The following is a 25,941-nucleotide window of genomic DNA, read 5'->3' as shown; positions in this document are numbered from 1 at the left end:
CGTGGGCGGTAGAATGGTTTTTTAGTGTCTTTCCTAGATTAGTGTCTTGCAGAAGAAGGTGCTTCTGTAGTGATCATCGATAAATGACGTAGAGTTTCATTGTGGTCTTTAAGTTGTGTAACTGCGTCTTGAACCTTATCACCAAACAGATTTTTCACTGGTGCAAGGCAAGTCGACTAGCCTATCTTTAACCTCAGGCCTGAGGTCTGATGCTTTCAGCCATGCCCATCTCCTGGCACTAATGCCAGTTGCTGACATTTGAGAGGCTGTTTCAAATGAATCGTAAGCTGCATGGACTTCGTGCTTTCCAGCCTCAAGGCCCTTATGTATAATGGTATTAAAAGATCCTTGATATTGTTGTGGAAGAGTTTCTGTTGCTTCCTGAACTTGTTTTCACAGATTTCTTTGGTACTATGTCATGTATAGCTGATATGAGGCAATTCTTGACAAGAGCATGGAGCCTTGGAACATATCGCGTCCTAAAATGTCCAGAAACTTTTGATCCTTTCCAGGAGGTGTTGAGGAATGAGGACGAAGTCTCCTTGACTTCTTTTGTGCTGACTCTATACAACTACCAACAGATGTGGTAGTTGTGGTTTCTGGAAACCAGGTATGTGCTGCACCAAGTATGTGGCATCCATTCTTCTGTTCACTGGAGAACAGTGCATGGATGTTCCCACAGTCAATGCTGCAGGTCTACCAGTACTTCATGTACTGGAATAGCCACGATTTCCTTTGGAGCATCAATGAATTGTAGTACCTCCAATGTCTTATGTGTTCTATCTTCTTCCGTTATCAGATCAAATGGGATTGTTTCTGACATTTCTCTGATAAAATTTGAAAAGGAGAGGTCTTCAGGTGGAGATTTTCTCCTTTCTTCTGGAGGAGAGGGTTCTGACAACATATCTTCTGTCGAAGAGTCAGTGTCCACATCCTCCCAGGTATCTGAAAGGTTTCTGTTCGAGATACCGGACAAGGAAAGAAGCTTGGTATTATAGGATGTAAAGGCATCAATGGATCCTTTGATGGTTTTGATGGCATCGATGGAAATGGTTGTGGCACCGATGGCATCGAGGGAAATTGCAGACGTCTCGGTCCCGAGAGTCCTGATGGTCCAGGCATCAGTTGAGGTATCGGTGACTGTGGACCAGAGTCAATGCCTTCTTCATCCGATGACCCGGGAATAGGAATCAGGTCCTTCGAAGGGTGCACCGGTTATTTGGATATCAGTGGCACAGGCTGTGTCGGTAGGGCACCGATCAATGTATCTAGCCTGGTAAGTAATGGTGCGAACACCGATGGTTCCGGGGTCGATGCTGGTATGGGGACTGGCACCGGCGGTTGTAGCCCCCGGAGGGCATCGATGACTGCCTGGCGTATAAAACCGTCCAGTTCCTCCCGTGTAGCTGATGAGGTCAGAGCAACTACAGGGGGTGGCAGATTAGGTGGAACTGTCTCCTCCACAGGTCCCTGTGGGGGCGCAGTACCAGGCACAGATATCGGTGGAGATCGCCTTCTCCTTTCTGGTGTCGAGGGCATAGTCGGCTCCTCTAACCTTGTCCTATTCAGGGGTGGCTTGATAGCCATTGAAGCCCTTCCAGAATCAGTGCCAGCACCTGGTGTGGATTCCCATCGGTACCGGTGTCGATGTTTTTCACGGTGCTCGGCCAGGTCTTTCCCCAGTGCCGAGGTCGATTTTGTCGATGCCTTTGATGGAGTCGGTGACGGGCGGTCACCATTGCCTTCATGAATCCGGCAGGTTTTTGTTATTATTTTTTTGGATACCCCTGCCGGTGAAGATTGTGTTGATATCGATGGAATCAACTGTAGTTTAAACAGAGTTTCCATTTTTTCCAAGTGAGCCCGCCTAACTTTCGATGTCATTTCGGCACATTTAGTACAAGATGAGATGTTGTGTGTAGGGCCGAGGCATAAGACACACACATCATGAGAATCGGTTATCAACATAGTGCGAGGGCACTCTGGGCACTTTCTAAAACCTGCTGCCATAATGATAAAAGGTTGAGGCCTGACAGCCATCGACGGCCTTTGGGCACCGAGGGACGGTGAGAACTGTATCGACGGCAAAAATTGAGTATTTTACTCACCGAGTCAAAGAAAAAGATTTTAAATGGGAGACCCCTATGAGGGGATGTTTTTCTGAAGAATCCTAAATATTTTTTTCCGTGAGGAAAAATCATGTGAGAATTTACACAGAGCTCCTAACCGCGAGGCAAACTGCAGCGCGGAAAAAAGAGACTGAAGGGAGACCCCTGAGGCTCGAAGGATAATGGCACGCTCAGTAGGCTCAGTGTGCCAGTCAAACGTTTCTAGAAACTTTGACAGAAAGTTTTCCATGATAGGGCTCTGTCCGGTGATGTCACCCATATGTGAGGACTACCATCCTGCTTGCGCTGGGATAAACAGTAAATCTGATGTGCCATGCTGCTGCCAGTGCTCGTCAAACAAAATCCCTCCCACTAGCTTTTGTTTCGCTGGGTGAAGTGCTTTCTGTGCACAGACGAGTTTTTGTCCTTCTGCCAAAGAAAGCCAGCAAACATGTGACCACAAAGACGGATCTGTTGTCCAAGCAATTAGTGGGTTGTTTTCACTTCTGAGAGCTTTACCCTTTTTGTTCTTGCTTTGTAAGTTCATACGACATTAAAACGGATGATTTCTCTTTATTTATTTTTAAATGGAAGTTCCATGCTGGGTCAGACAAACGGCTCATCCTGTCTCTGGGTCACTTAGAAGCGCTTGGCAGATCCCAATAGGAAACTCCATTCCATGCTGCTCACCTCCATTTATTTTTGTTTTCAATGAATATGCAATTTTCAACTATATTAATGAGTAGAGAGTGATTATTTATATTAAACATCAGATAAGCAGGAGCGTTTCACAAACGTACCATAAAAGCAGGACAGAATTTATTACCTAGACAGATGATAATGGCTGCTGATAAAGGAGCAATCCAGGAGAGATTGGAGAGCTCCTGTTTCCCTGGCTCCTTCCGAATTGACAGCAGGAGTAAGTAGGGCTTGTTTCCCTCTTCCGCAGAGGGACAGAAGCCAGCCTGGCGGCTTGCTGGCAATGCTGCGCACTGCCACATGGAGACCCCTAGCTTCGATTTCTGACTCAGTTCTTCAGCTCCCCGCTCGGGGTAGGGGGAGGCAGCGTTCACAGCCCCTGGGAGGCAGTGGAGAAATTTGGGTGCTCCCTGGCTGCTGGAAGGAGGCCTGGTGCTAGGCCTCAGCCAAGGATCGTTAATGCAATAACTGGACTTGAGGAGGTTGGAGGGGTGGTTGAGAACACAGGCTCATGAAGCCAGATATCAGCCCTGGTTCTGACCGAGATAGAAGAAGAAAGGAGGAGGAGGAGGGGAAAAAAAACACAAAAGAAGGATCACAAGTACAGTGCCTGGCTCAGACACAAGCCCTGCCCTTGAAATAACAGAGAGTGGATAAAAGTTAAAGCACACTTTATATGGCATCAATGCTCTCAGAACTGTACACACAAATTCACAGGATTAAGAACATAAGAACATGCCATACTGGGTCAGACCAAGGGTCCATCAAGCCCAGCATCCTGTTTCCAACAGTGGCCAATCCAGGCCATAAGAACCTGGCAAGTACCCAAAAACTAAGTCAACTTAATTAATAGCAGGTAATGGACTTCTCCTCCAAGAACTTATCCAATACTTTTTAAACACAGCTATACTAACTGCACTAACCACATCCCCTGACAACAAATTCCAGAGTTTAATTGTGCGTTGAGTAAAAAAGAACTTTCTCCAATTAGTTTTAAATGTGCCCCATGCTAACTTCATGGAGTGCCCCCTAGTCTTTCTATTATCCGAAAGAGTAAATAACCGATTCACATCTACCCGTTCTAGACCTCTCAAGATTTTAAACACCTCTATCATATCCCCCTCAGCCGTCTCTTCTCCAAGCTGAAAAGTCCTAACCTCTTTAGTCTTTCCTCATAGGGGAGCTGTTCCAGCCCCTTTATCATTTTGGTCGCCCTTCTCAGTACAGCTTACAAAATTAATTTTGAGCAGAGGGCGGTGAAGTGAATGATGGGAAGAACATCCAGAGCTGGGCTCACCAGACAGCAGCTCTGAGCGCTAACTGCCCAGGCACACTGCTGACCCCCGAGAACTTTCAAGTTAATGTAATAGGTTGCACTCACAGGGGGAGCACAGCTTCTCCCAGGAGCTGATAAAATGCCTGCTCCTCGGTGAGCCGAAACATTTTAATGTCCTTATCTTCATTCACTGCAATTCTGATCTAAAGTCTGGTCAAAGAGTGAACACACTTCATGGGGAGAAAGAGAAGCCCTGAATTTTCATTCTGCACTTACCTTTACTGCTCAGAGAGCTCTGCAGGGCCATTTCTTGCCTCAGGGCGCTTATGGAGGCTTCCCGTACCAGAGCAGAGAGATCGGCGCCCCTACAATACAAACAGATGCAGCTCACTTCAAACGTGCCTTCTCTCCTCGCCTTCTGGCCGTGCCAATGGTCACAAATAGCACAGTCATAGGAAGTCAAGAGCTTGAGGGGCCTTCAGGATTCCTATTCCACATGATAACTGGGACTGGGAATAGTGCAGCTAGCTTTCCAGGTGTGGAGGAAAAAAAACCTGCATTACAAGACGCACTTTCCTGCAGCCATTAGGGAGTGGTGTTATAGCTTCAGGTGAGCCTGTATTCCCTTGAGTTGAGAACCCAGGCAATTTGCACATTGGGGGAGGGGGGATTTGATAAGAGGTCCTGATGTTACATTTACCACTAGACCTATCGCCTCAGAAATCCTATCAGATGACCTCATTGATAAAATACCTCATGTGTAAGTGCATTGTGGATGTGACAAGCCCTGGCATCGTGGGAAAGCAGAATTGCTTACCTGTAACAGGTGCTCTCCTAGGATAGCAGGATGCCAGTCCTCACACATGGGTGACATCAGACGGAGCCCGGCACGGAACTTTGATCTTAAAGATTCTAGAGCTTTCAGCATGCTCTACTGAGCATGTGCAGCTGTAGTCATCACCCTGCCCCCTAGGCAGAATCCCTCAGTCCATGATATAGTTAATACATGGAGAAACCAACTCCCAAGGGAGGCAGGAGGGTTTTGTGAGGATTAACATCCTGCTGTCCTAGGAGAACACCTGTTACAGGTAAGCAGCTCTGCTTTTTCCCAGGACAAGCAGGATGGCAGCCCTCACACATAGGTGAATACCAAGCTACAGGCTGTCCGAGCAGGACAAAGCAGTAAACCGCACAGTGCTGGAGCACTACATCTGTTCTTTGCTGCAAGGCAGCCGACCCACCAGGCTGAGGAAGAGTTGGGTTCTTTAAAGAAAGCCAAGAAAAAGACCGAGACGCACATCCCCAAGCGTAGCAGGGATGCCTGAAGAGGGGAGTGATGCAAGTGCAAACAGAAGCAACTGCGCATCACAGAAGACAGTACAAGCAGGGCTTCTGACAAAAACAGTGAATCTAGATCCTCCAGGATAAGCAAATGTTGCTTACCTGTAACAGGTGTTCTCACAGGACAGCAGGATGTTAGTCCTTACATTTGGGTGACATCACAGAATGGAGCCCAATCATGGAACACTTTTGTCAAAGTTTGTAGAACTTTGACTGGCCCCTACTGGGCATGCCCAGCATGGCACTAACCCTGCAGCCAGCAGGGGTCCCCCTTCAGTCTTGTTTAAAAGCTACAGGAAGTGCCGAAAAATAAAATAAGAAACGTTAACGAACCCAACACCATGGGGCGGCGGGCGGGTTTCGTGAGGACCAACATCCTGCTGTCCTGTGAGAACACCTGTTACAGGTAAGCAACATTTGCTTTCTCACAGGACAAGCAGGATGGTAGTCCTCACATATGGGCGAGTACCGAGCTGAGGATGTCCGAGAAATGCTCCAAATGTACCCAAGACGTGCAAAAGGCACAACAACTGGGGTGGAATTTGGTGGAGGGCATCCTGAACCCCTAACGGGTAGGCGGAAGGGTGTTGGTACGTCAAGTTGTGAATAGGTTACTCAGGACAGATTGGCGGAAGATGGAATCTTGTCTTCCGGCCTTGTCCAAGCAATAATGGGCTGTAAAAGTATGGAGAGAACTCTAGGTGGCAGCCCTGCAAATGTCAGGAAGCAGCACCAATCGTAGGTGTGCTACTGAAGTCGCCGTGGCCCTCACAGAGTGTGCTTTAACACGGTCTTGAAGTGGAATGCCTGCTTGCTGATAGCAAAAGGATATGCAGTCCACTAACCAGGAGGAGAGAGTCTGCTTACCCACAGGCTGCCCCAATTTGGTGGAATGGAAAGAGACAAACATTGAGTGCCTTTCCTGTGGGCAGCTGTACGGTCTAGGTAGAACGCTAGAGTCCGTTTACAGTCAAGGGTATGCAGAGCCTGCTCTCCTGGATTGGAATGGGGCCTGGGGAAAAAGGTAGGTAGTATAATGGATTGATTGAGATGAAACTCTGACACTACCTTAGGCAAAAACGTAGGGTGAGTGCGGAGTACTGCCCGGTCTTGCAGAAGTTTAGTGTAAGGCGGATAGGTAACTAAGGCCTGTAACTCACTAACTCTGTGATCCGAAGTGATTGCCAAAAGGAAAATCACTTTCCATGTGAGATAGCGAAGTTCACAGGAGTGGAGAGGCTCGAATGGTGGTTTCATGAACTTTCCTAAAACCAGGTTGAGGTCCCAAGAAGGGGCCGGAGGACACAGTAGAGGCTTGAGGTGAAGCAAGCCCTTCAGAAAACGTGTTACAAGGGGTTGTACTGATATAGGAACATCCCCAACACCTTTATGGAAGGCGGCCACCGAACTAACATGCAGTCTGATGGAGGAAGTTTTTAGACCTGACTCCGACAAGTGCCAGAGATAGTCCAGAAACTTCGAGATCGGACAGGTAAAGGGATCAAGGGATTGAGAAGAGCACCATGACTGAAATCTGTTCCATTTGTAAGAATAAGATTTTCTCGTGGAAGGCTTCCGTGAAGCAATCAGGACATGGGAAACTGATTCAGAAAGGTTAAGTGGCTGAAGGATTAACCTTTCAACATCCATGCCGTCAGAGACAAGGCTTGCAGATTGGGGTGGTGCAGGCACCCGTCGTTTTGCGTAATCAGAAGCGGGTCCTTTCCTAAGGGAATGTACCTGCGAATGGAGAGATCCTGAAGAATTGGAAACCACACTTGGCAAGGCCGGTGAGGCGCTATCAGGATTATGGTTCCCTTGTCCTGACATAACTTCACGAGAGTCTTTGAGAGAAGTGGAAGTGGAGGGAAGGTATATAAGAGACCTGTCGCCCACGAGAGGGAGAACGCATCTCTTGGTTGTGAGTGTTGGCTGCGAGTGAGAGAGCAAAAGTTCTGTACTTTGTGGTTTTGACATGTTGCAAAGAGATCTATATGAGGGTAACCCCATTGTTGGAAAATCGAGTCCGTCACTATGGGCTTGAGAGACCACTCGTGCGGCTGAAAGGTGCGACTCAGCTTGTCTGCCAACACTTTGTCCACTCCCGGCAAGTAGGTGGCCCTGAGGTACATCACGTGGGAGAGGGTCTCTGCCCATATGTGCACAGCCTCCTGACACAGAAGATAGGAGCCCGTCCCTCCCTGTTTGTTGATGTACCACATGGCCACCTGGTTGTCCGTCTGAATCAGGATGACCTGATTGGACAGGCAATCCTGAAATACCCTGAGAGCATATCTGATTGCTCGAAGCTCCAGGAAATTTATTTGGTGTTTGGCTTCCTCTGGAGACCAAGATCCTTGTGTCTGCAGTTCTGCCACATGGGCTCCCCAGCCGAGGTTGGAAGCATCTGTGATGAGAATTATTTGAGGGTCTGGAGCCTGGAAGGGCAAGCCTTGGCGGAGATTGATCTGATCTTTCCACTAAGCTAGAGACTGATGAGAGTGAGTCGATGACGTGGACAATGGTCGACAGGGGCTGAATGGATTGAGTCTACTGTGACCTTAGAGTCCACCGCATGACTCTCATGGCCAAGCGGGCCATTGGGGTAACCTGAACTGAGGACGCCATGTGTCCCAGCAGGATGAGGAAGTGGCGTGCAGTCGTGCGGTGCTGTGACTGTAGCTGATGTACGAGAGAGACGAGAGTGAGAGCTCGCTACCGAGGCAGAAAAGCTTTTGCTTGCAAGGTGTCCAAGTCTGCCCCTATGAATGATAAAGTTTGAGATGGGGCTACATAAGAACCATACTGGGTCAGACCAAGGGTCCATCAAGCCCAGCATCCTGTTTCCAACAGTGGCCAATCCAGGCCGTAAGAACCTGGCAAGTACCCAAAAGCTAAGTCCATTCCATGTTACCATTGCTAATGGCAGTGGCTATTCTCTAAGTGAACCTAATAGCAGGTAATGAACTTCTCCTCCAAGAACTTATCCAACCCTTTGTTAAACACAGCTATACTAACTGCACTAACCACATCCTCTGGCAACAAATTCCAGAGTTTAATTGTGCGTTGAGTAAAAAAGAACTTTCTCCAATTAGTTTTAAATGTGCCCCATGCTAACTTCATGGAGTGCCCCCTAGACTTTCTATTATCTGAAAGAGTAAATAACCGATTCACATCTACCCATTCTAGACCTCTCATAATTTTAAACATCTCTATCATATCCCCCCTCAGCCGTCTCTTCTCCAAGCTGAAAAGTCCTAACCTCTTTAGTCTTTCCTCATAGGGGAGCTGTTCCATTCCCCTTAACATTTTGGTAGCCCTTCTAAGTAGGATTTGTCGTAATTGACGAGAAATCCCAGTGAAATCGTACTGTAAGATGTAGGGACGACAGAGCAGTTTGCTGAGTGGGAACTTTGATCAACCAATCATCTAGGTAGGGGTAGACGTGAACACCTTGAGTCCTGAGGAAGGCTGCAACTACTACGAGGCATTTTGTGAAGACTCGTGGTGCAGACACGAGGCCGAATGGAAGCACTCGGTATTGATAGTGCTTGGGGCCTACCAGAAATCTCAGGTATCTGCGATGAGATGGAGTTATTGCAATATGAGTGTATGCGTCCTGGAGGTCTAGAGAGCAGAGCCAGTCTCCTCTTTGCAGAAGAGGAAGAAGAGAACCCAAGGTTACCATTTTGAACTTTTCTCGATGGAGGTACTTGTTGAGGGCATGTAGGTCCAGAATTGGACGAACGCCTCCCGATTTTTTGGGGATTAGAAAGTACCGGGAATAGAACCCTAGGCTGTGCTGAGAATAGGGTACTGGTTCTATTGCTTTGGCCTGAAGGAGGAGGGAGACCTCCTGTTCCAGGAGGATGGAGTGGTCGGATGTTCTCCACATCAGTAGAGGTGGGGAGTCCGGTGGAATTGAGAGAAAGTTCAGATGATAACCTTGAGCGATTATCACTAGGACCCACTGGTCTGAGGTGATTGCCACCTGTTGTTGAAATGACACAATCGACCTCCCACTGGTATCTGAGGCAGTGGAAGCTGGCTGCTGCTCTCCATGCAGGAGTCAAAAACCGGAAGCAGGGCCCGACTGAGGAGCTGCTTGTGGCTTTTGTTTTCGTGTCTGACGAGATTGGGCCTTATGGAAAGGTCTCGTGGAACGAGTCCTAGATGGTGGTGGATAGGATTTCTCTTGCAGAGATCAAGGGCTCACGCCTCAATGACCAAATAACAACAACTGCATAGCCAGGGAGAATGGCACCTGGCAGCAACTGAGGTGCTTGGAATAGATACCTAATCTGTCCCAACTGCGCAAGCTGTGCGTCAACGCGACAATATCTCCAGCAGAGTGGAGAGGACAGTGTGGCAATGGCATCCCCAGTACCACTGGTGCTCTGAGTAAGGTATGGTGAAGGTGGAAGTCTATGGCATCGCCCCCTTCAGTACTGGAGAACACAAAACTGAGATGGAACCAGATCATCTGAGAGTCCCAGGGGGGAACGACTGCAGCGAAGTCCCTGGCGAGTGCAGGTGCTTATGGAGGACTGCGGACATGTCCTGTGATCTATAAGCAGTTTTCTGGTAAACAGCATCATTCCTGATGCCACAGGTGCACACAGACATCGACTGCCCAGGAGCCCTGATGCCCGAAGGAATGGACCAAAGCAGCCATGGGCGTCTGCAGGGAGAGGTCATCGCTGTCAAAAGGAACCGACGACCGCCAGTGCCAACAGAAATTTCCCTTGGCTCACCGATTTCTCCAGTGGTGTTGATGCTGCGAGCTCGATGGCCTCACAAGCATTACGGCTGATGAGGGCCTTGCTAACACTCATTAATATTAATATTGTGCGTATCTTGGTGGGGCCCCCAACACTGGGATCGTCGGCTGAAGGGGCAGTTCTGCGCTTCCCAATGCTCTGTAGTGGACACCACCCAGGAGCCCTGAGGGTACCGGGCCACTGTGTACAGATGCACCAGTGAGCCTTGAGTAGATGGCAACCCCTGCGCTTGATCCATAAGAGGCCAAGACCCCTGCACCCCTGAGAGCTGTAGAGCCATGTGGGAGCTTCAGAGAGTCCCAGCAGTTGACAGCCATGGGGGAGACAGGGGCACTCAATGGCGAATCCAGTGCTTGGTTGGTCAGGCTCAACGTAGTTGAGGCGGTAATGAGAGGCATTAGTGGTCCGAAGGCCTCAAGGGCTTCAATGGTGTTGGGGCAGCACCGCATCATGATGGCATTGAAGTCATGCTGGCACAGAGGTCGCACACTTCGACAACCTAGTGAGGTCAACAGCATCGACCTTGCCAGCTCCTAGGGTGATCATGCACACACCTTGATGGATCAAGGGCGTCGATGGCATAGAGGGCTCCACAGGCATCGAGAGCACAGAGGCGTCGATGGTTCCGTGGTCACCACAGCACTGAGTATAGCGATGGTGCCACGGCAATGAGAGCCATAAGGGCACAGAGGTATCGAGTGCACCAACCATGGCAAGTGCACAGAGGGGTCAAGTACCCCAAAGGCACCTTGACATCAAGTGCATCAAGGGCACAGAGTCATTGAGTGCATCAAAGGCATTGCGGCATCAAGGTCATCAAGAGCACTGAGGTATCGAGGCCACCATGCCAAGGGCACCATGCCTTGGCACCATGGTGCCAAGGGCACCATGGTGCCCTTGGCATGGTGCCCTTGGCCACCATGCCAAGGGCACCATGCCAAGAGCATGGTGCCCTTGGCATGGTGCACCAAGGGCACCATGCCAAGGTATTGAGTCTACTGAAGGTACCGTGCCGAGGTATCGAGTGCAGAAGGCACCTTGGCATTGAGTGCATCGTGTTATGGAGTGTACCACATCATGGCACTATGACATAGAGGGCACCGTGGCCTCAATGCCCAAACTGGTGCAGCAAGACTCCAATTCCACCGATGTCAATGGCACCGAAGGCGATCGTGGTATCGTGGGCGGTCATGCACCTCGACGCAATGAGGGTGACCCTGGATCTCAACGATGTCAAGGGGACCATGGTACCCGAAGAAGGGCCCCGTCCCCGATGAGAACTGTGCATTGGTCACAGCTGTGCACAGGCAACCATTCAAGAGCATGGCACTGAAGTGCGGCAGCAAGCTGCTAGCCCAGGCTCCGCTCACTCTCTCTCTCAGGGAGGAGGGGAGGCAATGTCATCCAGGGCTCCTGCCTGTAGAGACTAGTTCCTCGAGATGTGGGGAGGATAAGCTCCTCCCCCCCCCTCCCAGGAATGGCATGGTCTCGATCCTTCCATCGTCTGAATCCACCGATGCCAAATGATCGGTCAACCACCATGGAACTCCAGCCCGGTGAGTCCATAGAACTTAGGTGAGTCCCCAGGCTTAGCGGCCTACAAGGATCACCGACGGACTGCATAGTCCAGTCCTGTCAGCAGTGTGGAAAAAAAGAAAAACATACACAGCAAAGAGAGGACACAAATACAATACCTGCAGAAGCAGTTTTTTTTTTCCTTTTGAATAACAGACTCTGCCAGGCTGCACAGGGGAGAATCCACCATGCGGCCGGCAGACAGCTGGAAAAAGAATAAACTATGAGAAAGAAAAGCTGCAGCTCTAGAGAAAATCACTTACAAAACTGTAAGAAGAGCGCAAAGCTGAATACTGTAAAAAACAACAACATTTTCTAATAAAAAAAGAGCACAAGCTCCACAACCGCAGCTTGGAAAAGAAGAGACTGAGGGGCTCTGCCTAAGGGCAGGGTGATGACTAAAGCTGCACATGCTCAGTAGGGCATGCTGAAAGCTCTAGAATCTTTGAGTTCAAAGTTCCGTGCCGGGCTCCATCCGATGATGTCACCCATGAGTGAGAACTACCATCCTTGCTTGTCCTAGGAGAAGGTTAATAACTGCATATAGCAAGGGGACACCCCAAAGCCACTGCAGTATTGAGACTCAGAGGCTTCTCTTACAGCAGCCAGGGCCTGATTTCTTAGGCTATTTTCTCATAGATATAGAAGACGAATAAAGTCTTACAGGCCGATACAACATCGGTGAGCGTTAAATGAGTGCTCATCCACCTCTCCCGGGCGCCTGATTTCATATTTAAATCTGGTGCCGCGATAAAAAGGAGGTGCTGGGGAAACTGTGCGCCCCTAGTAGCATCTTCTCGGCAACGGGCGCCCAGGAGAGGTGGTTGTCAATCGGTTAGGAAAACGGATGCTCAATTTTATGAGTAACCGTTTTCCTAATCTGTGCACAGCCATGGGTTAGGAAAATGGATGCTTGTTAATTGAGCATCTCTTTTCCTAACCTGACCATCGGCACACTTTAAAAAAAAAAAAAAAAATCTCCTATTTCAGTTCCTCTGACTTAATATCGCAACGAAAAAAGGAACAGAGAAGCAGTATTTTTAATTTAATTTTGGGCTTTGCAAGAATTAATGCCTGCTTCGGGGAGGAGTTAATTTTTGCAGGTTGAAATGTGCGCGTCAGGTACACACTTTTTTTTTTTTTTTTTTGGATCGGTGGAGGGGGAATAGGTAATAGCCTCATCAACATTAATCTACATGTGATGAGCGCTAGTACCTATGCGCTGGACTGGATGTGCGTTTTAGACACACTAACCCCTGTTTTGCATCGGGGGTTATGGATGCCCATCCAATCATGTATTGTGTCGTGCGCTATTCCTAGCGCACTGTACTGCATCAGCCTGTTAGTAAATCAGGCCCCTTGGCCAGCTAGGGTTCCCAGAGTGCCTGACAGGAATGACCCTTGGGTGGAAGAGTGTGTATGTGTTTATGGAGGGAGGGGGAAGAAAAAGTAGCCTCACGTGTAGCAGTCACAGCGCTGGTCATAAGCAACTTCTTGTAGATTAACATCAGCCTCTAATGGGGGTCGAGTACCATCCTAGAAGGGAGAAAAACCCATGGTTTAGACAGAGCAGGGATAGCCTAATTTTACCAGCACTAGAAGCCAATTAAGATTTTCAATTAATGTCAATTCACATTCTATTACTTCTCAAACGAACCTAGCCTGTAGGTTGAATAGTTCCCAATCAAAGACACAAATATGCTGTTGGCTTATATTTATTTGCAGTGTGGTTACATAAGCGTGACTTCATACCCAGTTCAAACAGACTCAAGAGAACTTAGAAAACATTACTTTTTCTCTCAGGGTAAATGAACATGTGTATTTGAAGCTTGTGCAACAATAAAAATGTTGCCAAAAAAAAAAAAAATTTAAAGGGAGGGATGATCCAAACTGGTGAGCACATTAACAAATAAGGGAAAATTCTTATTCTATTGCAGTCTCATCCTAGTCTGCATTATGGGAAGGCACCACCTTAATGCAGTGATTCCCAATTCAGTCCTTGGGAAATATCCAGTCAGGTGGGTTTTCAGGATATCAAGTCTGAATATGCATGAGTTAGATTTCCATGCAATGGAGGGTATCACGGTGGATATCCTGAAATCCAGTGACTGGGTGGGTTCGGAGGACTGGGTTGAGAGCCACTGCTTTAATGCAGTGTGTCTGGGAGACACACTTAAGTGGTAGAGTTTTCAAGATATCCATAGTGAACGTGCACAACGGATCTACAACGTATACAAGTCTCATGCATATTTATAGACAACCTGAAAACCAGAGCCTGCCTTCAGGAAAGGGCTGGGACCAACTGCCTTAACGGGTTGGGCTGATTTCAGTTTAAAAAACCCTTCCTCCAACCACACCTGCTGGCAATCCCTTTTTGATTTGATAGTGTTTTCTAATGGTATGAATGAAAGGCCAAATCACTGCTTTAAAGATTACTGATATTAACATTTGAGATTTTTCAGCATATGAGACAGATACTGATCTAGTGGAATGAACTTTTAAATGAAAGAAATAACTGGTTTGTTGGATCCTTTGCATGCTTCCAAAATATATTCAATTCAGCAGGAAACTGATGCATTAGAAGCAGACAGACCGCCCCTTTTGGTGTGGCTCATGGAGGGCAATATTGCTCTGAACTTCGAAACGCCAGTATTTTGGTTGTAAATACATTTTTTAAGCTCTTTGGACATTCAGCTGATGAAGTCTCTTTTCTTTAAGATTAGGACAAAGGTTGTTTGGCTAAGCATTTGGGGATTGAATCCATGTTTGATTTTACCAACCAGATTGCTCTCATGCAGAGATATCTGCTAGACAACTAATGCAATGTGCTTTGTTTGATGATTGTTGACTTTTTATGAATGTTTGCTGTACCCCCACCTAGCATTTTAAGATAAAGTGGGTAAGAACTGATTTTAAGTAGAGTTGACAACACAATTTCTCGGTTAAACAGAAAACATCTTGAAAATGAACATACAGCTTTTAAAGGTTCTCATTACTTCTATGGTGCCATTCAACATACGCAGTGCTGTACAAATACATATAAGAGTCAGTACTTCTACACAGAGCTTACAATCTAATCAAGATAAACATTCAGGATAAAGAGACTTTGGGGATTTCATTTATTAAGAAAATGGTTAAAATCAAAGCAGCTGGGGAGCCTGCCGGTGCGAGGAAGGAGGACACGGGGCAGACGGACCAAACTCCGGAAGGAGCCGTGCGAGATCGGAGCTCCGCCTACCCCGACGTCAGTGGGACCTGCTGTGGCTATATCAAGACCGACACAGCGGCGTTTACCTGGGAGCCTGCCGGTGCGAGGAAGGAGGACACGGGGCAGACGGACCAAACCCCGGAAGGAGCCGTGCGAGATCGGAGCTCCGCCTACCCCGACGTCAGTGGGACCTGCTGTGGCTATATCAAGACCGACACAGCGGCGCGCAGCCGCCGGTGCGCTGCCAAAGCCGCGCGCCAAAGGGCCGCGCCCCTGGGCGTTTTTTTTTTCAAGTCTGCTTTGGAAGAAGTAAACAACTGATGGGGAGGAAGAGGAAGGTTAAAACTTCAACGCCGACGGTAAAGGAAGTTCGAGGCCCTATGGATGCTCATCTCCAACGGAGGGTGAGTTACAATATGAGAGAACTGGCCACTGAAATATCTTTTTCATCAGGGGAATCCGGGAGTCCACCCCAGAATCAAACATCTATTTCCCCCCTGGCTGGAAGGGAGCCCATAGAAGTAACTGTGGACTCTCCCCAAATGGCTATAAAAACTGCTAACAGTTCAGGGGCAGAGTTTGAAGTTCAGGATATGGCTTTGGGAGCAGTAGGAGGAGAGAGGACTGCAAAAGAGGGTATCCAAGGACCCCTCCCGAATTTGGGATCAAGCCTACCTGAACCTGAAAACATTTCCTTAACTGATATATGGAGGGCCGTAACCAACATGGATAGGAGACTAGTCCAATCCATGAATTTAGCCACTGCTTTCTCTACAGATACTAAGAGAGCCCTAGAGGATCATGAAAAAAGACTGAAAAATTTAGAGGCAACTGATGCGGCTGTAACCGCACAAGTAGCCACTATTCAAGCGTCAGGTTCAGCATTTATGAAGGATACATTAATGATATATAGACAAATGGAAAATATAGATAATGTATTGAGGAAAAAAAATCTTCGTATATTGAATTTCCCTATAACCAGACTTTTGTCTGCTAAGGAATTGTTTAAGAAATACTCAAAAGAAATTTTGGGCATTTCTGAGGAAATAATTACCTCTAATTTGTATTATGTATCAAATGTGAAAAAAAATCTCGCAAAGAATGATGGTGAAATGGATATACTCCAACCAGAAAGCCCCATTTGACATCGTTTTTGGAGGCATCGGTGGATAATATCCAGATAAGATCAACCCTAGTGGTGGTATTTGCACTAGAGAGCCAGAAAAATCTGGTTCTACAAAAGTATTTTTTAAATAAAAATATTGCTTTTTGTGGGCAAACGATGCAAATGTTCCCTGACGTGTCAAGGGCAACCCAACACAGAAGGAAACAATTTTTGGAAATGAAGCAGAGAGTACTGGCTCTTGGAGCCACATTCTTTTTAAAGTACCCCTGTAAATGTATGATTTTATATCAAAAAAATAAGTTTGTTTTCGTTGACCCAGGGCACTTGGAAAATTTTCTTCAAGATAAAAGTGGCTAATTGGCTACAGCCCTATTTAGAGTTAAGTTTGATATAAGGAAAGTGATGAATCTCGCTGAAATATGAATGGGTCATATTTACCTTTATTGTTATATTAGAAGGAAAAAAGGCTCCCACCCAGATAATGGGGTCTGTATAGTTTGTTACAAGAGATTTCCTGTATTGTTAGGTTAAATCATGATATGTGATGTAACATATTATTTTCTTTTAATTTCATGTATAATGAATGTAAGAAATTTAATAAATTGCAAATAAAAAAAAAAAATCAAAGCAGCTGTGAGTGGGAGAATCAGGGGTTAAAACGGAGACATCACTGAAACTATGTATTACGTTGTTATGTATATTAGCATTTGTATTGCACTTTCTATCAAAGGGGTACAGGGTGGGTGAGGGGAATCTATTGGGAGGGAGGGGATGGATAGTATTATCTTATGTTATTGTATACTTAATCTAGGGAGTAGTACAATATATCTAACATACTGGTCAATACAGTAAAGTGCGGCCGCGGTTACCTTGCTCCTACCCGCTTTCTACTCACTTTTCGGCCGCGTTAGTCCAACCCGCGATACACTATCCCCTTTAACCCACTCTTACCGCCTCTTTAAATCACCGGGTTACCCCTTCCGCCCGTGGCATGTATATTAGATGTAAATGATTGAATTAGCTATTCCCTTCCATACAGTAACGCACACCCCGACTATCGCTTTTCTAACCTGTCGTTTTGCCGCGCGTTTAACCTGCTAACTTACCGCCTACCCTTACCCCTGCGTTAGAGGCAGGGGTAAGGGTAGGTGGCAAACTTTCCCCCAGCCCCCGCTCACCTGCCCTGGCCGCGTCCATGGGTGCTGGTCTCCGGGGCAGCCCCAGTCCTCTCTCCTCCTCCCAAAACAATGAAAGCGGAAAAAAATCGAAAAAGCGAAAAAAAAAAAAAAATCGAAAAGGCAAAAAAAAAAAGTAGCAACGAAGTGGACGGTTCTCCTACGCTCGGGATTGCCAGTCCTCTCTCCCCTCCTCCCGAAGCAAGGCGCGTAAAGCAGCCTTGCTTCGGGAGGAGGGGAGAGAGGACTGGCAATCCCGAGCGTAGGAGAACCGTCCACTTCCTGGTACCTGTCATTTGAAATGTCATTTGAAATGACAGATACCAGCGTGTCTGTGAAGTGTTAGGCCAGCGCACCCAGGATACTGTATAGCGTTCTGTACAGTAAAATGGGTTGCGCGGGCCTAACGCTTCACGGACACTTCTTGGACGTGGCTTGCATTTGCAAGCTATTTAAATACAGTATCGAGCGGTAGGTGAGCCGGACTGTGCGTGCGGCAACCGCGGGTGCGCCCAGCACTAACGCAGCTCTTCCTACCGCTCCTTACTGTATCGGCCTGATAGAATGATTGTGCTTTGGATATATAATTGGCTGTCCATAACACAATCTACAGAGTATACTACAGTGCTAGTCAATAAAGCATATAAACACAGTGGAACTTGAGTAGATATGAGGGGAATGTTTGGAGTTTTTGTTATATGGCTTCTATTATACGGGGAGAAAACTGAACATGTATAAATTATGTCATTTTGCTTGGTGTGAATAAAGAACAAATGTGCATTGGGTCTTTGCCTTTATTCAATAAAAATGTTTAAACATAAAAGCTGCCTTTGAATAAAGTCAGGAATTTTATTCCACGTGTATGGTGCAGCAAAGGGGGAAAGCAGAGAGTCGGAAGTAAAGGGGAAAGAGACAGAGAAGACTGACCTGCCTGAGGAGGGGTGTAGCGAGAGATAAGAGGAGAGGCAGTGAGGAGCTGCAGAGTGAAGGCTCTTGCAGGTAAGAGGACCTTGAACTGGGTACAGAAACAGATAGGGAGGGAACCAACTCCGTGGCTTTAAACCCTGCACCACTTATCTTTCAGCGATGAAAGATAAGTGGTGCAGCTGAATTCTGGATAAACTGTGGAGAGATGGTTCACCGGGAGATAATCTGAGTGGCAGGTGATAGGAGAGTGGATAAGGGTTCTTGGTAGTGTGTTAAGAAACAAAGGAATGGATTCTGCGGAACAGCAGCCAAAAATGTGACTGACAAGAGAAACAAGGAGCTGTGATGAGTCATTGATATTTGTTTTAACTGTGTTTTATTTGTTTACTTTTTTGTTTTATTATTTGAAGATGAATGTTTTAATTCTTTCCAAACCACTTAGAACTATAGTTATAGGGTGGAATAAAAATACCTTAAATAAAATAAAGGGAAGAAAGGTTAAAACAAAAGTTCCATCGACATATTTCGTAGGAGCTGGCTTGGTGGATGTAGAAGGTGGGACGCAGTGCTTCTAGCCTGGAAAGAAACTTTACACTGCCCGTTGTCCAAGGAACTGAATTTGGATCCTTCAGTGGTATCCCGCTCAAGGGCCAAACCGTAAAACAAAACTGATCTGGATTCATATGGAGAATCAGACCCGGTCACAGGCTGTTGCAGTACATACTTTTTAATCAGGCACACGGTGCCTAAACAATTAGATCTGTTTCTGCATCTTTAGGCCACATTTTCTTGGTCTCAAATTACACACCTACATTAACAAAAATGTTAATGTAGAGAGATTAATGTAGGTGTGTAATTTGAGACCAAGAAAATGTGGCATAAAGATGCAGAAACAGATCTAATTGTTTAGGCACCGTGTGCCTGATTAAAAAGTATCCAGGCTCTTCTCGATATGTTACCTGTATATATTACACAGTTTGAGCTTCAAAAAGAAGCCTTTTGGCACAATGCAAGTATTAAGAAGAGCATAACAGTAAATCTGAAAGCTTGAGATCATACCAAACGTACCCTGGCTTAAGAGTGAGGCTCATTCTTGCCATATGTGCAAAACGAACTCAATATAAATCCTATACTTCTAGGTCAGCGGATGTGGTTCGGCCCTGGGCAGCAGCCGCCGTTCCAGTACAGCAGAATCTGGCTTCCTATTTTTAGATTGGCATTAGCATTGATTATGTATCTCGGGCACAGCAGTGGAAACTATCTCTGGTCCTGGAAACCAATCCAGTGTTTAGGTTTGGTCCAGACGTATGAGCATAGAGCCCTGGTACGTATTATCCCTTAAAGAAAGTTTCCTCAAAATTTTAGTGCTGGTAAGAGAGCTGCTCCAGAGAGGTGAGATGCTGGCTGCACATCCTGTAGAAGATCTTTTCCATGGTATGCTGCCAACAGGCCTGTTCTGACTGGAATTTCAGCCCTTCTTGGGAAACAAGCCTGAGGCTAGTTTACATGAGGCTTGGCTGGTTTTCTTTAGGCTTCTTTGTGATTGCTCTTGGATATCTTCCTCAACTCCAACTTTTTTTTTTATAATTTATAGTTTTTATTGCTATAAGGTTGGCACACCAACCTTATATTGCTATAAGGTTGGCACACCAACCTTCACGGACACGGAGAGGACTCATACGGCTAAGAGAAGCGCAAGGGAAGCACTGAAAATCTTACCAGCCTTTCTTACAAATTTTAAAACAAACAGAGAGAGTAGGCAGAGACAAATATGAAGCCATCACAATGGACCGGCTCCCTCTATGTACAAGTTCGGGAGAAGTCGCTGTGGTGCAGGCATTTGACTCAGTTGGCTGCCAGAGGTTCTTCATTGCTGCTGCTTCCTAAACTCAGAGGGAGTCACATCCAGTGCTCAGTGCATGATCTCACTTAGCCTGGGTATAAAACAGAGGGTGGAAGGACTCAAAGGAGGCAGCTCTGGACGGGAAGATGTGGTATTACTGTGCCCTGCGTGCTGCCATTAATTACCACATTCTGGGGCTCATGCTGTAGCTAGGAAGAGGAGGCATGCACAAATTCTCAGAAAGGAGCTTCACATATTTCAGAACTACCACTGGTGCTTCTTGTTACTGAGACCAGAGCCCAGGAGCTGAACTTCAGACAGTGGTGACTTTTCCAAAGCACACCTGATCAGCTCTAAAGGCACACTAGTTGGGAAACACTAACATACACATGGTGTTTTTCCATGATAATACTCCACGTGTCACAAACAAGGTTCTCTCAACCCTGCTGACATATTGCCTAGAGCCACACAAGTTAAAGCATGCTTTGGTCCATTTTTAAACCTATTAAAAATCAAATCTTAAGAATGTTTAAAAAAAAAATAAATCTAAGGAGTAATCCAAATGCAAACAAATGAAAGTACTCAGAAATATGTGATAAGTACAAATAAAATTGAGTGACCATCAAAAGGTTCTCACAATAATAAGAATAACGTATGAAAAAGCAATTGTTCCAGTAAGCGTAATCAGGAAAGGCTGGAGTACTTTTGCTATATTGAGACAATGGAAGCCATGGTCTCCTCTTTGCAGCCGCCAAGATCCAAGCATGCCGTTAGTGGATGGGAACCTGTCCTACCTAGAATCTCACAACTGGTTACAAACCTTATGACCCATGAGATCAAGAAATAAATATTCATCAATTTTGTAATGTGATTGCATCTTCCTCATTACCCTGCCAACGAGGAAAAGGTTAATCAGCATTGGAGTGATGCTGTCAAGGCAAAGACATGAATCAGTAAACCATCTAAACTTCTTGGACATTACCCAAACATCAACATGGCCTTGGGGATCACATCAGCCATGCTTTCATGTAACGGCAAAGGGTATTACAGGGGTTATGTTTCTGTTTTGTTAAATATGAAAATTTCTATAGACCTCTTTAAAAAAAAAAAAAAAAAGAAGAACCTAAAAATACAAAAACAGAAAACCCCCAATGATCTCCAAATTATTTGTATACAGTATTGGGAACCAATTACAAAGAATGTAACATGAAATCTCAGTATTGACAATGTCATATACATACTCACTTTAGTGATAGTTTTCAAAATAGCAAAACGGTCCGCGGGTGGTGGCAATCCCACATAGAGAGTTTTGTCCAGTCTGCCTGGGCGCAAAATTGCTGGGTCAAGGATATCTGCATGAAGGATTCACAAAATGCAGAGTTTTTGTAGTGCTAGACAGACTGTAAAGACATAACATCCATCTTGCTCTACTTCTGTGTTGGAGACTGCACACAATACAATTGGCGGTGTGCGATTATTAGCAGAATTGCTCCGAATCTTCACATGTGCTTTAAGTGATGAATTTTTTTTTTTTTTCCTACATGCTTCCAATACACTCATTACCATAAGAGGTAGAGTTTCTCTACAATAATAATTATAATAATGGAGGAAAAGAATGTCAATCCCCAAAACTGTTGGAATGAGCCGCTCAGAATGTATATCCTAACCTTTCCAACTCCTATAATACACCATTCATTGCTGTAGAAATTCTACTTATAGCATGCAGATATGTAATTAATTTTTTCTTTAATGGATATATTTCTTTTAAAAGGGAGTTCTTTTAATGTTCTGTGCTTAATCATCTCTCTGATTGTGTCTCCAAAAGTTATAAAATCAGCGTGAGCAACCTCGTGCGGGCACAATTGCCTTCAGTCACAATTTTTCCAACATCCATTTGATATCCCAGGATTCATTTTAGCTTAACCTCTACAAGGAACCATCTCGTAAATTATAAGTATTCTTCAATATTAATAACAATGTGGCTGACGGTTTAGCCCTAATCCATATCTGAGACCAATTTTTAAAATATTATGGATGCATTTAATTCTCTATGTCATGAAAGCAGTAATCAGGGAGACTCTCTCTGTTTAACAATAATTGGGAGATGGAAAAAAATAAGTCCCCTGGCAGATTCCTATTCACTCACTTGTGTTAGCTTTTCAGTCACATCCTTTGAACCTTTTTCTAAGCTCAAACAGGTTGCTTGAGACTTGGCTTGACTTTTGTGCTTATCCGACGAACAAGGTACCACAAAGTCCGAGGCTCTTTGACAATGCCTGGCCACCAGCACGGCCACAGTCAACTCCCTGGGCTTCCAGGTCAGGTTCCTGCTGGATTTGGCTCTCTCCAGACAGGAAGACTCGGGAGCCTATTCTGTCAGAACTAAACCTAAACCTCGTGCAGATCCAAACATGCCAAGGACCTCATGCCAGCAGTTAGAGTCCTCAGTATGACGGTCATGACTGACATCTTTTGAGCACAGATAGGGTACCTCGAAGCTGCAGGCTTGCTTCTCAGATATGGTTATAAAAATTAGCAAAGCAAAATTAAACTGAGAAGAAATTTTCTCCTGAGAGGAGAAATGCGCCAAGAGAAGAAAAAAGGTACAAATGGGCCTGCAAGCACTACATCAAGGAACTAAATTCAGTAGTTACCAGCACTGCATGGGGACTGTGAAAGAGCAACTAAACTTAGAAAAAGCTGTGAACCTACAAAAGAAAGGAAAAAAAGAAAATAGTACAAAGACAAAAAAGAGATGTTCTTTCTCTTCCTACTGAAGTTGTGGAGCATTTCTTGGGATCAGCAACAGCAACAGTGGCAAAGATGAAACTGAGGAGTTGTGGGGCCACAGGTTTACCAGAAATCCCGTACATGCATGGAAAAAGTCTGCCCAGGATTTTCTACAGAGTTCTAGGAATTGCTCTAGCTGGTACATGCAATGGATCAAGTGACCCACACGCGGTACAGAGAAGGGCGACCAGGAAGGTTGAGGGTCTTCATCAGATGACATACGAGGAGAGATTGAAGAATCTAAATATGTACTCTCTGGAGGAAAGGAGGAGCAGCGGTGATATGATTCAGACTTTCAGATACTTGAAAAACTTTAATGATCCAAAGACAACGACAAACCTTTTCCGTCAGAAAAAAATCAGCAGAACCAGAGGTCACGAGCTGAGGCTCCAGGGAGGAAGACTAAGAACCAATGTCAGGAAGTATTTCTTCACGGAAAGGGTGGTGGATGCCTGGAATGCCCTTCCGGAGGAAGTGGTGAAGTCTAAAACTGTGAAGGACTTCAAAGGGGCGTGGGATAAACACTGTGGATCCATCAAGTCTAGAGGGCGTGAATAAAGAGGAGGCAGCAAAACACTGCATGGAATGGCAGTAGCCACAGAGGCATTCATGGAGCGGGATGCCAGTGGCCAGTGGTTGGTGTTCCACCTTCACGGAGCGGAAGGATGGAGGGCTGCCATCTCCAAAAAAAAAAAAAACCAGGGGTGGGTAAGAGTATGGGGTAAGGGTGTGGCCTGCTTGTTGCAGCGGTTGCTACCCCTAATTGAGCTGGATGTTCACTTGGATGCAGATCCGGCGCGGCTCTCTACATTGGTGGTGGGGTGGAGGGGAATTAGGGCTGGAGGGTACTGGAAGCCAATAGTAACATTTGGGAGAGAGAAAAAAAGGAAAAAAAAAAGGATAAAGTGCGTAGCTTGCTGGGCAGACTGGATGGGCCGTTTGGTCTTCTTCTGCCGTCATTTCTATGTTTCTATGACTGTTGATCTACTTGTTGAGAAAGCAAGTTGAAATGCAATCTTGCCCGACATTTGTAGGCTCTTCAAACTAACAGGCTGATGTACTATGTGAAAAACATCTCTGTGGGAATGTCCTGATGCCATAAACATAGAAACATAGAAATGACGGCAGAAGAAGACCGAATGGCCCATCCAGTCTGCCCAGCAAGCCTCACACATTTTTTCTCTCATTCTTATCTGTTTCTCTTAGCTCCTTGTTCTATTCCCCTTCCACCCCCACCATTAATGTAGAGAGCAGTGATGAAGCTGCATCCAAGTGAAATATCTAGCTTGATTAGTTAGGGGTAGTAGGGGCAGTAACCGCCGCGATAAGCAAGCTACACCCATGTTTATTTTTTTTACCTAGACTATGTTCTACAGCCCTTGTTGGTTTTTTTTTTTTTTTTTTTTTTTCTCCCCTGCCGTTGAAGCAGAGAGCCATGCTGGATATGCATTGAAAGTGAAGTATCAGGCACATTTGGTTTGGGGTAGTAACCGCCGTAACAAGCCAGCTACTCCTCGCTTTGTGATTGCGAATCCTTTTTTTTTTTTTCTTCACCCCTGTCGTTGAAGCTATGCAGGATATGCGTGAAGCATCATTTTTTTGTTTTTGGTTGGTTTTTTTTTTCCCCTGCCGTTGAAGCAGAGAGCTATGCTGGAAATGCGTGATGTATCAGTCTTTCTCCCATGCCGATGAAGCAGAGAACCATGCTGGATATGCATGGAAAGTGAAGTATCAGGCACATTTGGTTTGGGGTAGTAGTAACCGCCGTAACAAGCCAGCTACTCTCCGCTTTTTGAGTGTGAACCCTTTTTCTTCTCCCTTGCCGTTGTAGCAGAGAGCTCTGCTGGATGTGTGAAGTATCAGTTATTCTTCTCCCCTGTCATTGAAGCAGAGAGCTATGCTGTATATGCATTGAAAGTGAAGTATCAGGCATATTTGGTTTGGGGTAGTAACCGCCGTAACAAGCCAGCTACTCCCCTCTTTGTGAGTGCAAATCCTTTTTTCCATTACCTCTTGCTGTTGAAGCTTAGAGCGATGTAGGAGTCACAGTAAGCATGTGTATGTTTATTTAATAAGGGTATTGTGTCAATAGCCATCATTCTGGCGAGTCACCCACTCTTCATTGGCGGCCTCTTGACTTTATGGATCCGCAGTGTTTATCCCATGCCCCTTTGAAGTCTTTCACAGTTCTGGTCTTCACCACTTCCTCCGGAAGGGCATTCCAGGCATCCACCACCCTCTCCGTGAAGAAATACTTCCTGACATTGGTTCTGAATCTTCCTCCCTGGAGCCTCAAATCGTGACCCCTGGTTCTGCTGATTATTTTCCTACGGAAGAGGTTTGTCGTTGTTTTTGGATCATTAAAACCTTTCAAGTATCTGAAAGTCTGTATCATATCACCTCTGCTCCTCCTTTCCTCCAGGGTGTACATATTTAGATTCTTCAATCTCTCCTCGTACGTCATCCGATGAAGATCCTCCACCTTCCTGGTCGCCCTTCTCTGTACCGCTTCCATCTTGTCTTTGTCTTTTTGTAGATACGGTCTCCAGAACTGAACACAGTACTCCAGGTGAGGCCTCACCAAGGACCTCACCAAGGACCTGTTCTTGTGGTGCTGATCCATTTGCATACAAGGCAAATGATTCCCACTGATTTTCTAGTGAAAATATTCATGAGAAATCAGCAACATTTTTTCAAAACAACTGGAGGTGTAACATAGTAATAATGGCAGACAAAGACCAATATGGCCATCCAGTCTGCCCAGTAGAATATATGCACACACAAAATCCACTATGCCACCCAACACCAATTCCTTTTTTTGCCCCAAATCTTCCATCTGTTCCCTTAACCCCCCTCGTCCCATCACTGTTCTGGTGAAACCCAAAACCTTCTGAAGCAACAGCCTCCACCTCTTGTTAGTAGGCCCTTTCAGAACCCATCTTCAACGTCACTTCTCACAAAACCAAAAACAAACTTAAGTAATCTGAAGTTCAATGAATGTCCTTGATCTAAATCTTTAGTCACCAAATTGAAGAAATTAATCAGATTTGTTTGCCACAATCTCCCTCTGGTAAAAGCATGCTGCCTCAGAT

The 25,941-nt window shown here is 45.9% G+C and overlaps 1 protein-coding gene across 1 annotated transcript in view; it reads right to left on the bottom strand.

Annotated features, from left to right (window-relative positions):
* The window catches only part of NVL (nuclear VCP like), a 239,096-nt gene that overhangs the window by 37,284 nt on the left and 175,871 nt on the right, over nucleotides 1-25,941 (bottom strand). Inside the window, 3 exon segments of the mRNA XM_029593097.1 lie at nucleotides 4,360-4,448; nucleotides 13,240-13,316; nucleotides 21,305-21,411. Of these exon segments, the coding sequence (XP_029448957.1) occupies nucleotides 4,360-4,448; nucleotides 13,240-13,316; nucleotides 21,305-21,411 (273 nt within the window).

Source organism: Rhinatrema bivittatum, chromosome 3, assembly GCF_901001135.1.
Source record: "Rhinatrema bivittatum chromosome 3, aRhiBiv1.1, whole genome shotgun sequence".
NCBI lineage: Eukaryota > Metazoa > Chordata > Amphibia > Gymnophiona > Rhinatrematidae > Rhinatrema > Rhinatrema bivittatum.
This window is presented reverse-complemented; position numbering and strand designations above follow the sequence as displayed.